The sequence below is a fragment of the Lutra lutra genome, chromosome X (assembly GCF_902655055.1).
Source record: "Lutra lutra chromosome X, mLutLut1.2, whole genome shotgun sequence".
NCBI classification, from domain to species: Eukaryota; Metazoa; Chordata; class Mammalia; order Carnivora; family Mustelidae; genus Lutra; species Lutra lutra.
The window spans coordinates 35,638,614-35,654,004 of record NC_062296.1 but is presented as its reverse complement, the minus strand read 5'-3'; the positions used below and the strand labels follow the sequence as shown (position 1 = coordinate 35,654,004).

Below are 15,391 nucleotides of genomic sequence, written 5' to 3'. Positions count from 1 at the left end.
GCATCTAGTGTGCCATACACTATTTCAGGAAGTTGTATAAAAACATGAGGGAAAAAAGTTGAAAAATGAACAGGAAGAGCCATAGACTACAATGAGGGTAACCATGTATACAAATGTCAGCAAATTTTCAAGCTGAGCTATTTGACGGATTCATTCCGAATCATATTATTGTCCCAAAAAAACCCACTATAATTCCTCTGGTAATATCCCTAAGAGACCAATCTGCAAGTGTGGAGAAGTTGAGTATTTCATCCCGTCTTACCACTATAGGCAAAAGAATTTCAGATTTTCTTTAAACAAAACCCAAGTGCTACTACAGTCATCACCACTAAGGATTTTCTAAAGTATATAACATTTGATACTGGGATTTCTGCCACAGTGTCATTAGAAAGTACAAAGGGTTTCTGTATTATCCACCTAGACTCCCCAAACATAAAGAAAAATGGAAATTTTATGACAGACTTGTAAATTTCTGAAAATGTGTTCCTTGGGATACTGATGGCTTATAAGACAATGAATGGTGTGGTAGGATAAAAGGGTTCTCGGGCACCTGGGTGGCTTAGTCAGTTCAGTGGATGATCTCAGGATCCTAGGATCTGGGATCCAGCCCCACATTGGGCTCTCTGCTCAGCAGAAAGCCTGCTTTTGCCTCTCCCTCTGCCTGCCGCTCCCCCTGCTTGTGTGTGCGCGCTCTCTCTCTGTCTCTCTGTCAAATAATAAATAATCTTAACAAAGAAAGTGTTCTGTGGTCAAAAGAGTTGAAGTTTGGGAAACGCTGCATTCTAGATCTCACTCTTGGAGATTCACAACACTATTAACATGAAAGGTTCTGAGAAGTCCTGCAGTGAGCGCAGCTCTTTAAATTGGCTTAACCAGTGTTCCCCAAATTTATTTAGCCATAGGATCCTTTTTTCCAAGCAATAACCAAGGAACCAAAGTTCCTCATAACTACTTATTTTAGGAAATGTGCCATAAATTGCCTTTGATTAGCTAATAAAGGAGTAATATCGTATGTACCAGTCCCAAAGAGGTAGTCACTGGCAGAATTTGCTGAAGTCCCAAAATTATCCGCAGTATTTCATGTCAAGAAAAAAAAAATCTAACTTGATTAGACTAGACTTTACACTATCTTTAGCAAGTTCAATTCATTTCCAGAATATGTGTTTTGACCCCTTTACTGCTTGTATGTTCTTAATCAAGTCCAAACACTCAATTCTAATGCCTATGCAAATATAAAAAAAATGAAGGTGACCCTCCAAGCCTTTGTTTTCCTTTCCAGGTTTCACTGTAAGCTAAGAAAACCCTGTACCTGTGAGCTGCACCTTCAAATATAAGAATGCTAAACTCGGTTACCAGCATTTTATTAAGTGGTAGCACAAGCCACATTTATGTAACCCTAAAATAAAATAATGAATGTTCCACAATGTTAATCCAGAAGCAAAGTAGTGACTGAGTATTATTTCATTACCCGAACACCTCCCTAACATCCTTATTAAGTATGTAAAACAAAATCCTGTAATTACTACTTTAACTACTGGAGGTTAAGCAATGTGCCCCAAGTACCAATAGTCAGCAGGGACCAATTTCTTGCTGGACAGATACTTGTGTATATTACAACTATAGAAACTGTATCAGATAATCACCCTGAAATATGAAAAACAGGAAATTCCTTTACTAATAGCTTATTATTTAAGGAATTTTCTTCTTTGAAATAATTTTGGAACCTAAATTGCTAGAAATCTAAACTTGAACCAAAAAAACAAAAAAAAACAAAAAAAACAGATGGCATGCTCGATAGCTTTTTGTGAGTTCGGAAATTAAAAACAAAGTCTTAACAACTGCAATGAGGCATTCATTACTTTGTCCTTGTGTTAGAGGAAACAAAATAAGTAAGCTACAATTAGTTCTGGGTAAAGCGTGAATGTGAATGATTATGCTGCCAGGCTGTGGCATCCCTTTCTTCCAAGGTTCTCCCCTTCACTACAGAAGTACATAAAAGTGTACCGACATGTGTAAGATGACAGATATCAACAATTCTTAAAAAGCCTAACAGAGAAGACACAGTGTTATTATGGAAATAATACATTTTGGTAAGCCATTGACATTTGGGTACTGACTTTCAAGTTACACAAAATAAGCTGGCCTCTGAAGGAAGACACTTTAAAACATCTATGGCAGAATACATGTAATCACGGTATTTTATATTATGATAATATAGCAATAATGTTTTATCAGAGATAAGGCAAATGGTTGAAGAGAAGGAAAAATCTGATGTGAAAGAAGTCAAGAATGTTAGCAATTTAGTAAAGGCAAAGGAGTTAAAGTAGCAGGTTCAAGTCTTATAAGTTTTTTTTTTTGTTTTGTTTTGTTTTTAATGTAGAAGCAGAGGTAACAAAAATTGATCTTCACCTGGTAAGTGTGTACTCCCTGAGTCCTGAATGCAAGTTCATGGCAGAAAAAGTACCTATGCATCCACGCAATCTTTTGTCTCGACCGATCTTCCATGTTACAAACAGTGGGCTGTAACGGAAGATAAAAATAGGGTCAATCAATCAATTCAACTCAAGCAAGTTATTTATTGGATATTTTTTATACGCAGGGTTAGATGCCTGAGATATGGCTGAGTCTAGCCCAACGGACTGCATTTAGCAATTATAGCTGGAATGATTGAGGGGAACCTATATGTGAGGCAGCACGATAAATGTTTTAAACAAATTGTCTATATCAATCCTCATCAACAACTCTAAGAGTCTGAGTAATGCTATTACCACAGTCCTATTTTACAGATGAGGTAGTTCCACAGTTAATACATAATGAAATCGGAACAGCAACCTGGACAAAGCCTTAACCAGCATGGTGACTGCTTGAGTCCTCATTTAAACCTGTTTAAAGTTACTGACTTTAGTAAAGTTACTGACTGATTCATTAAGTCTAGTTTAGAAAAACAACAACAACAAAACCCATAATTTCAACAAATACTGAATATCTCAGGGCAAAGTACTACGAAAGGTTATAGGAAATACAAGGTTGCCCAAAACACCATGGTACCTCTCTAGGAACCAGTACAGAAGGGAAGCGTGTTCACAACTAACTCACAGGCAAAAGAAATTGAGTGCTATAAACTAAGTCCAAAATGCCATGAATGAACCTACAGGGACAGAAGAAAATCTGATCAACTCTGCTTCTCTTCAGCTTGGCCTAGAAAAATGGGTAGGGTTTGGAGAGGTAAAGGGCAAGAGCAAACATTAACAAAATAAGACTCTGAAACCAGAAAAATTATTTTAGTTTGTAGATAAAAGTATGGCCAACAAATACAATCTCTCAAGCATTAAATACAATGGCATCAAGAAATTTGTGTAGTTTTAAATGAAGTTTAATATAGTAGAGGTTTGGATCTGGCAGCAAACCAGGGATAGCCTTGATTAATGGTTGATTCTAGAAACAATTCTAGTTACAAACAACTTTATATGTCAATTTGTATGAAATAAATTAATTTACACATTTTAGCACATTGTGTAAAAAGGATAAATAGCCTACAGTTGGGGGTGGTTCATGTTAATGTGAGTATTTACAGTATTATGGGTAGGATACAGTACAATTCTGCTTTCTAAAAATTTAAATTTTAGGGGGACATACCATAGCTCATGTATTTCTAATAATATGCTGTTGAGATGGAGAGCACATTCTATATTTAAAGTATTCTCTAGTCAGTCATCAGCAGTTGAGTGAAAAGATCCTGTTCAAGTACTTCAATCACCCATCTCAAACAATTAAATATGCCAAGTTCTCACAGGTGGCCACAACATCAGACAGGTCCCAAAATAAACAAAGTATACAAACCAGGAGCAGTGCTAAGAATTACCTTCTTCCACGAACCAAATTCTCAAAGGCATTGAAAAAAATGACCATAAGGCCAAATGATTGTCGATGTTAGTATTCAAGTGTTGGATGACCTACATTAAAAGTACGAAGATAAAAAGCAAAAGAGAAATTCCAGGTTTTCTGCTTTCCACATCATATGTACCTGAACACCTTATAACTTGAGATAAGATACTGATGCTCCACTTAGAGCATTTCTCTAATTGTTCTTGACTAGGAATTATCAGGAAGACAAGAATTAGACACATTCATACAAATACTACTACCTAAAATCTACACACTCTATTTTTTTAAGAGTTTATTTATTCATTTGACAGAGAGAGAGAGAAAGAGCACACAAGTAGGGGGAGTGGCAGGCAGGGGGAGAAGCAGGTTTCTAGCTGAGAAGGGAGCCCACATTGGGGGCTCGATCCCAGGACCCTGAGATTATGACCTGAGTAGAAAGGAGATGCTTAACTGACTGAGCCACCCAGGCACTCCACACACTATTTTTATTTATTTTTTAAAAAGATTTTATTTATTTGACAAAGAGAGAGAGACAGTGAGAGAGGGAACACAAGCAGGGGGAGTGGGAGAGGGAGAAGCAGACTCCCTGCTGAGCAGGGAGCCCAATGTGGGACTTGATCCCGGACCCTGAAGTCATGACCTGAGCCAAAGGCAGCTGCTTAACAACTGAGCCACCCAGGTGCCCTCCACATACTATCTTTAACAATGAACTTCACCTCTTTATTTTTCACTTTGTAATTTGGTAGAGTCAACGTCAGCAACCACTATCTGGACAGTAAGATACCAATCTTCCCCTATAATGACACCTACACAAATATCTCCATAACATGACCCTTGGCTGATTGAGAACAAAGTGAATCACACTGCTGTGTGACTCACACACAACATATATTTAAAATACCACGATGGCTTCTCCACGACACAGAACTAAGTTGTGTATTCTCTTCCTCAATGACTTGAGAAACCTAAAAGTGTCAGTAAAATTGTTTCCCATCAAAATCCCTAGAGATGAAAGTCATTCAAAAGTGCTTTACCTTCAATCATCTTCTTTATCCCTCTAAAATATAGATGCACATCATTCTTACCATAATCTTATCTACTCAACCAAACATTCAAAATGTGTAGGGTAAATAGAAAGAGAATACAAATTAACCACTATATTAGGGAGTATGTGAAAGGGCATTCAAAACACATAGTAGGGCAAATTACATACAGATTCTTACAATGATATACCATCACTGATGAAGGGATGATGAATTCAAGGCATAGGGCGCTAGAGGATAAGCTGCATTTTGCCAGGCAGCAAGGGCTCGAAGATGTAGCAGAAAGTAGTATGATAATCCTGATAACTTGCTGTGGTCTCTTGCACATTTAACATTCTATGAATTCAGGCACTGTTGAGTATTTGTCCTCAAGAGCCCTCGTAACAGCTAAAGCAGATGCAGAGTTGTCTACACTCTCCCTGTTCCTTACCTGCCTCCAGCAACACCCACTTTGGCAGTTGGTGTGGTGGAAAAATATCGGTGGCAAAGATGGGAGAGATTGCTACTTGACAACTCCACTGTGTTTAGGACAGATGTCTGAAGATGGAAGAAATCAGACTTTTCGGAGACAGAATACAACTATGCCTTCACAATCTGGGCTCTAATTTCTCATTTACAAATGCTCATCCAGTATACTTCATAAAGAACATGAATGTGTTCAAACAAAACACAGACTCACAGATAACAGAGAACAAATGGATGGTTGCTAGAGGGGAAGGGGGTGAGGAGGGGTGAACCAAGTCACTGAAAGGGATTAGGAGGTACAAGGCTATGTTATGTACCGCGTAGGGAATGTAGTCAATAATATTGTAACAACTTTGTACGGTGACAGATGGTAACTAGACTAATTGTGGTGACCATTTCATAATGTATGTAAATACTGAACTACTATGTTGTATACCTGAAACCAATACAATATTATACGTTGGTTATTTTTCAACAAAAGAATTTCAAAAAAATTTTTTAAAGAACACATATATGGAACTGAAAAAAACAAAATACCTACAAGCAACGTTTCATGGGGGAAAAGAACTTGGGAAATGAAGCATTTTAAAGTAGACTGAAACAGAATAAACATCACTGAGCACAGGAGATTGTATCTTGTGTGTGATAACTTCTTTGTACAGGGCAATGACTATGGGAACATTCAATACGTATTACCTAAAAATAGCAACAAAAATTTTTATTTTCCCAATGCACAGAGGGAAGAAATAGGCAATTTCTTCTTCAATATATTATTAAAACACGTATGAGTTCCCAAAAGGATGTACGACGTCAACGTAATCAGAGACAGATTAAAGTAGAAAAAGGGATTTGAGCCTGTTGAGAGGAGCTGCTTAGTGACAAGAACTAAGGAAAACAGTTCATAGTAAGACAAAGATTGAAGCTTTTTGGAAAATACTTCTACGGTATGGTTTGAAGCCACCTACATACACTGAAAAAAAAATACTACAAGCTAGAAAGGCATTCAAAATGAAATAAAATATTAATGGAAATGTTTATCTGAGAGTAACCAGACACAGCTTTTTAAGGAATTTTCCTACTTGTGAACATTTTGTACCACTACATTCCGAGAAACCTTTGGAGGCAAGTAAACTCTACTTTTCCAAGTCTGTAGGCAGGAAGAGGAAGTAACCACCTAATCTAGGTGAATCCTCTCTGTCAACTGGCAGCCAATACCATCAGGTCAATAGTACTAGCTCTCAGGGAAAGGTAGCTGCATGGGATCAGCAAAAGTACAGAAAAGCAATGTGAATCTGAACAGGGCATTCCCCAGTCCGTTGGCAGTGCCACTTCCTACGTCCCTCTTTTGAGACTATTGATGCAGACCAAAACAGATTAGACATATATTTCTGGGAGGGGTATAGTTATGATAAAACTGTGTTTACTTAACATTTTACCATAAATCCTATCTCCCCTCCATACCACGGCAAATGGTTAAATACAGGTTTAAAAGATAGCCTTAGACATGGGGTGCCTGAGTGGCTCAGTGGGTTAAATAAAAGCCTCTGCCTTCAGCTCAGGTCATGATCCCAGGGTCCTGGGTTGGAGCCCCACATCAGGCTCTCTGCTCGGCAGGGAGCCTGCTTCCTCCTCTCTCTCTCTGCCTGCTTCTCTGCCTACTTGTGATCTCTGTCAAATAAATAAATAAAATCTTTAAAAAAAAACAGCCTTAGACATTTGCAAGCCCCCACTCTGGCAATTCGCTCTTCTTTAGAATGAGATTTGTAGGAGGTGACATTAACAAGATGATATCCATCCCTACCAATATACTGCTAATTACTATAAATGGGTGTTCAACAAGGTTATATTATACACAGATATGGGAAAAGAAAAGCTCCCTGGCATGGTTCTTTTCTTTTGCCATTAAATTATGATTGCTTCTCAACTATGCTCAGGTTCTTCTGTTACTTAGCTCAGTGATCCAACTAAATTACTCATAACATCCAACTCAGTACCATAATTCCCCAGGATCTAGGAGCTCAGAGAAAAACAGAAATGGTGGAGTCTTCCTTCCACTGCCAGGTTAAAACATTTTGCTTCCTGTTTTAGCACAAAGAAGTTACCTACCTCATTTACACATCACATAAACTACAGATTCAATTTGTAAAAAATGTACTCAGTGTGGTTAAATCCTGTATTAGTCTACTTGGGCCACCATAACAAAATACCACAGACCAGGTGGCTTAAACAACAGAAATTTATTTTCTCATGGTTCTGGAGACTATAAAATACAAGATCAAAGGTCCAGCAGCGTTCTGTTTCTGGTGAGAGCTCTTTCTGGCTTGTAGGTGACTGCTCTGTACTCACTTGGCCTTTACTCTGAGCATTCAGAGAGAGAATGAGCGCACGTGCATACAAATTCTAGTGGGCTCTTCTTACAAACACACAAATCCTGTTGGATCAGGGACCCACCCTTCTGGCCTCAAGTAACCTTAATTATCTCCTTATAGGCCCTATCTCCAAATACCATTATGGTGGAGGTTAGGGTTTCAACATATTCATTTTGTGGGGCCACAATTCAGTCCATAGCAAATCCCTAACGAGAGTTTTATCACATCATTCACGATTTATATAATCATCTAAGATTGTTAGATGAAGGACATTTTAAGAGATTATCTATTTCCTCTTCATTTTACAGGTGAAAAACCAAAAGCGATCCAGGGAGACTAAGTGCAGAGTCATCTCGCTGGTTAGTGGTAAAAGCTAGCTAGTTCTCCAAATCTTCTTACTACCGCCAGTATTTTTCCGCCGGTATAGGGAAAAAAATATTTTGAGTAGCAAAGCTAGATGTATTCTAAGATACCACAGATTAGGAAATTCTTATGAAGATACAAATCTCATTCTCCTCCTCCCAGGAAAGGAGAGAAAGATCAGCTGAGAAGATACCAGAACTAGAAATGCTGGATCAACCTAGACACACTAAACCAACTTTACAAGTTTCTATACTATTCCCATTAGAAGCCCATAGCAAAGCCTACTATTTTATCTTTTATGGCCTCCCAACATCCTTTCTGACTCCCTCTCAACCCTCTTTCTTCATTTTTTCTTCCTGTTGTCTAAACAAATAGCCTTCATCCAACTCAAGTGACCTAAAAGCTACAGACTTCTGCCCAATCAAAATTCCCGCCAAAAGAAAATTCCCATTTACCATCTGTTAAAAACTATTTAGCTAGGTATTGATCTGTTTAATTCATATTACTTAATGAGGTTTTTAAATGAGTGAATGAATCATTAATGGATGAATGAGGCCTAACTCTTCCAGGTAATCTGAAATTCAAATTAAGAAACGCTGAAAGGAGAACAATAGGAGGTTGTAAATGGGGGCGTGCGGGAAGAAGGTAAGGTTCCCATATATTTCTCCTCTTCCTCCAACTTTTATAAATAACCTGTATCCATGGGACTCGGGAAAACAAGGAGACACTGCTCTAACAGACAGCATGGCTTAGTATAGATGACCAAAATATCTGAAAATGGGAATCAGGAATTACCAATCTTTCAGTATTTTTCTTTGCCTGGTAGTCCCAGAAATTCTATCATTGCAGCACTATATCCTCCCCCCCCACCTCATTTTTATAATGCTAATTTAACTGGCAAATGCCAAAGGAAAGAGAGCCTAAAGCCCTACAGATGACTGGAAAGGTTGAATGGGAGTGTGTATGTGTGTATGTGTGTGTGTGTGTGTGTGAGTGTGTGTCTTATAAATCAAGTGTAATAACCAATAACATATAACCAGCCAAATCACAAGCATACTTTAAAGGATTAGCTTGATTCTGCCAAATTTTGAACTGAAAGAACCATTTCTTTCTCTTAGCATGACCAAATCAATGATTTTTCAGTAAAGGTAAAAAAATTTCAGTCTCAGACTTCATACACTGGGATTAGCCTGTCTTATTTTATTTCTTAGAGCCCCAAATTAGATGAGAAAGCCTGCCTGCATTGGGAAAAAATCTACATTTACACATATTTTTGAGTCTTAGTTTAGACTGCAGTGAGTATTAAATTTAATACATGGTAGCATCTTAAGAATGAAGCTCATAAAATAAGCTTTAAGTGACAAATTGCTATAGAATTCTGCAATGAAATAATTTATATTTGGAATTCCTGTTCTGAAACAATTTGTTCAAAGACCTTTAAGGGTTGGGACTCAGCCTTTACTATGAAAAGAATTAATTATTTTAATGTAAAACAGACCAGGCCAAAAAAGACCTACCATGCCTTAAGTATTCCAAACTCAGTATATGCACAACTGAGAGAGCCAGGAGAACTAGATTCAGAGTTTCAGAATGTTTTGATTGATATGGTCAACTTTTATTTTTTTAATGCCCTTAACAACTTTTATGGAACTGTGTTTGGTACCAAATGTTTTGTTCCATTGGACAATTCATATGCTCAATGGTTAGGGAATATTTAACACTTCAAACAATGAATACAACTAAAGGATTTTGTTTTGCTTTGTTTTTAAACTTGTATCTTACCTCCCCACTAATGATCTGTCTTCACCATCTTGTCTTATCTTCAGAACCCATTCCATGACCAGAAATAGACAGGAAATAAATAGGCTGAGTGATTTAAACACTTATATACAGAGAGCTGTAAAGTTATCTAGCTTCTTCATTCTAGATTTCCATCTTGCTTCGTATTCCAAGGAGATCCAATGTAATGAGCCAGGTTCGTAAGACCTGCAATAAAGCTGTAATGTAGTTTATGAAGTTTTCTTGGTTTAGAAAGGTAACTGCTTTGATTTTAAGGTCCTCAAATTGGATTACTTGCTCCTTTGAGATAAAGAAGTTGGATAGGCTGAGCTTTGTAGCAGGAATTTCCCCAAGTTCTTCTCATTTTAGGGGTTAGAAGGAAAGGCAGGATCTAGGAACAAAGCATTCAACTGAGACCATATTTTGTATCAGGGCTGCTTATGTTGCCTTTACCTTCCCCTGCTCCCTCCCCTCTTTTACCTTCCAAAAAACAGTTCAAGCTCTTAAGAACCTCTATTTTGAACTGCCCACGAGGTTGGGTTTTTTTTTTTTTTAACATGGAATTGACATCCTTACCTCCAACGTACTTTTTTTTTTTTTTAAGATTTTATTTATTTATTTGTCAGAGAGAGAGAGGGAGAGAGAGCAAGCACAGGCAGACAGAATGGTAGGCAGAGGCAGAGGGAGAAGCAGGCTCCCTGATGAGCAAGGAGCCCATGTGGGACTCGATCCCAGGACGCTGGGATCATGACCTGAGCTGAAGGCAGCTGCTTAACCAACTGAGCCACCCAGGCGTCCCTCCAACGTACTTTTTGAAAACCAACTTTCTTTCTACTTCCCACTAAAGTATAACTTATATACTATAAAAGCACGCATTTTAGGTGTAAAATTCAATGAATGTTGACAAACATATATATACATATAACCTAAAGTGCAATCAAGTTATAGAACATTTCCATCACCCCAAAAAGTTACCTGGCACCGCTTGGTAATAAATTCCCTCTCCACACGCCTGGACCCTGGCAAACACAAACCTGCTTTCAGTCCCTGCAGTTTTGCCATTTCCAGAATTTCACAGGAATGGAATCATCCAGTATGCAGTCTTTTGTGACAGCTTCTTTCACCTTGAGTAATGTTTCTGATACTCATTCATGTGTTTGTTCCTTTTTGTTGTTGAGTGGTATTCCACGGAATGGGTATATCATAATTTGTCTCTTTACTCATGCATGGATGGATATTTGGGTTGCTTATAGTTTGGGGCTATTATAGATAAAGCTTCTATGATAATGTTCACATTCAAGTTTTTATAGAAATGTTAAGTTTTCATTCCTCTTAGGTAACTACCTACAAAGAACAGTTGAGTTATGAGTAAGTATATGTTTACCTTTATAAGAAACTGCCAAACTATTTTTCAATTGGCTGTACCAATTTCCAGCAGCTACACCAACTACATTCCTACCAGCATTGTATGCGTGTGCCAGTTGCTCCACATCCTCACCAACCCTTGGTATTTTTTTTTTAATTCAAGTTAATGTGTAGGGATATCTCATTGTGGTTTTAATTTGTGGTTCTCTGATAACTAAGAATATTGAGTAACTCTTCAAGTGCTTCCTATTTATGCACAAATTTTGGGGGGGGAATTGCTTGTTCAACTCATTTACTTATTTTTAAATTGGATTGTTTGTCTTCTTTTTACAGGAGGTGTAGGGTATTAAAAAGTATGTTTTGGATACCAAGCTTTATCCAAAATGTACACTGCAAATATGTTTCCTAGTCTGTGGCTTGCCTTTTAATTTTCTTAATGTTATCTTTTGAAGAGCACACTTTTTTAATTTTGGTGAAGTTGAATTTTATGAATTTTTGCTTTCTGGTTCATGTTTTGTGTTGGATAGAGGAATCTTTATCTAAAGTTCATGGAGATTTTCTCCTAGTCTCTTCTAGAAGTTTTATAATTTTAGCTTTTACATTTAGGTTTATGATCCATTATGAGTTACTGTTTGTGTATACTGTGAGGTTAATTTTTTAAATCTATTAATATTTGGTGATAGATTTTTATGTGTATGAATATAAAGAATATTGATCTGTGGTTTTCTCTTCTTGTAATATCTTTGTCAGTTTTTGAGATCATGGTGATGCCAACTTCATAGAATGAGCTGGGAAGAATTCTATCCTCCTCCATTTTCCACAAGTTTGATTTGTTCCTTAAATATTTGGTAGAATACACACTGAAGTCATTGGAGCTTCGAGTTTAATTATGGGATGATTTTTAATTACAACTTCGATTTCTTTGATATAAGGCTACTCAGATTTTCTAGCTCTCTTTGAGTCAATTTTGGTAATCTGTGTCCTTCAAGGAATTCTTCCATTTCATCTAAGTTGAAGAATTTTTCAGCATAGAGTTATGCACAATATTCCTTTGTCCTTTCCATGTCTGCAGGATCTATAGTGATGTCTGTTCTTCCTTTCCTGATATTGGTAATTTGTGCTAATTTCTGTCTTTTCTTTTTTATCTGTATCAGTCTAGCAATAGCTTTATTAATTTTATTGATCTTTTCAAAGAGCTGGCTATTGGTTTCATTGATTTTTCTTTATTGTTTTCTCTTTTATTGATTTCTACTCTTATAATATTTTCTTCCTCTTACTTGTGGTTGAACTTGCTCTTCATTTGCTTACTTGTTAAGGTAGACTGTTGAATTATTGATTTTAGATCTTCTTTATTTTAAAGCTATAAATTTCCCACTAAGCACTGTATAAGCTACATCCTACAAATTTCATTATGTTGTGTTTTCATTATCATTCTCTTGAAATTTTTGTTTATCAAATAGGCTCTACACCCAGCATGGAGCTCAATGCAGGGCTTGAACTCAAACCCTAAGATCAAGACCTGAACTGACATAAGAGTCAGATGCTTAACCAACTGAGCCACTCAGGCACCCCAGTTCAAAATATTTTCTAGTTTCTTCTTTGACCCATGGTTTATTTAGAGTGTATTGTGTCATTTCCTAATATTTGAGAATTTCACAGATACCTTTGTTATTGATTTTTCATTTAATTCCATTTTGGTCAGAAAATATATTTTGTATTGTTTTGATTCTTCTAAATATGCTGAGGCTTGTTTTATGACCCAGAATGTGGTCCATTTTAGTGAATTTGAAAAGAAAATATATTCTGGTAATGTTAGGTCCAGTGTTTCATAAATATCAATTAGGTACAGTTGGTTAGGTATAGTAGTGTTGGTCAGGTTTTATATCTCCTCACTGATTTTTTTTTTTTTGGTCTACTTATTCTATCTGTTACTGAGTTAAGAGTGTTGAAACATCCAACTCTGATTGTAGATTTGTCTATTTATCCTTTCAGTTGTATCTGGTTTTCTTTTCTTCTCTTTATTTGAGGCTTTGTTAGGAGCACACATATTTAGTATTGTTGTGTTCTTGATGAACTGACCACTTTACCATTATGAAATGTCCCTCCTTATCCTTAGTAATATTCTTTGTCCTGAAGTCTAACTTGGCTCATATTGATGTAGTCACTCCAGCCTTCTTATGATTAGTGTTTGCATGACATATTTTTTCCATCTTTTTTTTTTAAACTATCTGCATCTTTATTCTTTTAAGATTTTATTTATTTATTTGACAGAGAGGGATCACAAGTAGGCAGAGAGGCAGGGGCACCTGGGTGGCTCCAGTCGTTAAGTAGGCAGAGAGGCCCTCAGAGAGAAAGTGGGAAGCAGGCTCCCCACTGAGAGCAGAGAGCTCAGTATGGGGCTCGATCCCAGGACCCTGAGATCATGATCTGAGCCGAAGGCAGAGGCTTAACCCACTGAGTCACCCAGGTGCCCCTGCGTCTTTACTCTTAAAGTTGGTCTCTCATACACAGTGCATAGTTGGGTCTTGCATTTTTATGTAGCCTCTTAATTGTAGTATTCAGACTAATTATATTTAATGTAATTTTGATATGGTTGTGTTTAAATCTACCATCTTTATATTTTATATTTGTTTTTACATTTCCCATCTTTTCCTTGCTCTTCTTTTTTGGTCTTATTCTGGATTAAATGAGTATATTTTAGTATTCACTTTTAACACCATTATTAGCTTGTTAGTTATGCCTTTCATGATGGTTATTCCGAGTCGTATATGATGCATCTCTGGCTTATTACAATCTACCTTCAAGCAATATTACATCACTATATGTACACCATAAGGACCTTAGCAGCATACTTCCATTTTATACCTTCCATCCCTTGGGGATACTGTCATATCTTTTAGATCTATATACCTTACAAATTCCATAACAGATTATTAATTTTGCTTTAAACAATCACCTAACTTTTAAAGAAATTTTAAAATGAGGGGAAAAAAGTCTTGTATATTTATCCCACACTTACCACACTTATCTGGCACTCTTCATTACTCTGTAGAGATCCAAATTTCCATCTGGAATCATTTTCCTGCAGCCTGAAGAATTTCCCTTAATATTTGTTATAGTTCAGGTCTGCTGGTGACAACTCTCAGTTTTTGTTTGTCTGAAAAAATATATTTCACCTTCATTTCTTTTTGCTTTAATTAGATTTGAGGTTGATGGTACTTTTTTTCTTTTAGCCCTTTAAAGATGTCATTCCATTGTCTTCTTGCTTGCATTGTTTCTGATGAGATGTATATCAGTTCTTATCTTTGCTCTTCTGTATATAATATGTCTTTTTCCCCCCTCTAGCTTCTTTTCAAATGCTCCCTCTACCACTGGCTTTCAGCAATTTGATTGTAATAGCCTTACTGTGGTTTCCTTTGTGGTTATCCCTCTTAGAGTTCATTGAGCTTCTTGGATCTATGGGTGTATAGTTTTCATCATAATTGAAAAATGTTAGCCATTATTTCTTCCACTATTTTTTATGACTATCCACTCTCTCCTTTCCTTCTGGGAATCTAATTACATGTATACAAGTCTGCTTGATATTGTCCCACAGTTCACTGAAGCTCTTTTCTTCACTTTTTTCTGTTCTCCATTTTAGCTTGGATAATTTCTATTGTTAGATCTTCAAATTCATTGATCTTTTCTTCTGGAGTCTAATCTAATCTGCTATTAATTTCATCCAGTGACTTTCTCATTGCATATACTAAACTTTTCAGCTACAGAAGTTCTATTTGGTTCTTGGTAGGTCTTCAATTTCTTTCCTCACTATATTCATGCTTTTCATTCAATTGTTCAACACAGTTTCATAGCTGTCTTAAATTCCTTGTCTGCTAATTCTATAACCGCCAATTTTGGGTCTGTTTCTATTGACTGACTTCCTCCTGATTATGGGTCACATTTCAGTGCTTCTTGGACTATCTAGTGGTTTTTTGGATATCAGACATTATAACCATTATATTTTTGAATGTTTTGATTTTACTGTCTTCCTTCAAAGGGTGAAGCTTGTTTTGTCATGCATCTAAACTATTTAGTTTTCAAAGCTTGGCTTGAATTTTTTTAGTTAGGGTTCAGAGTACCCTT

The 15,391-nt window shown here is 36.7% G+C and overlaps 1 protein-coding gene across 2 annotated transcripts in view; it reads right to left on the bottom strand.

The window, feature by feature from the left end:
* The window catches only part of AMMECR1 (AMMECR nuclear protein 1), a 113,484-nt gene that overhangs the window by 57,220 nt on the left and 40,873 nt on the right, over positions 1 to 15,391 (bottom strand). The window contains exon 2 of one of the 2 annotated variants that reach the window (XM_047716884.1): positions 2,410 to 2,520. The exons of the other annotated variant lie outside the window; for it this stretch is intronic. Coding sequence (XP_047572840.1) covers positions 2,410 to 2,520 — 111 coding nt within the window. The remainder of the gene's footprint in view (positions 1 to 2,409; positions 2,521 to 15,391) is intronic. 2 annotated transcript variants of the gene reach the window in all.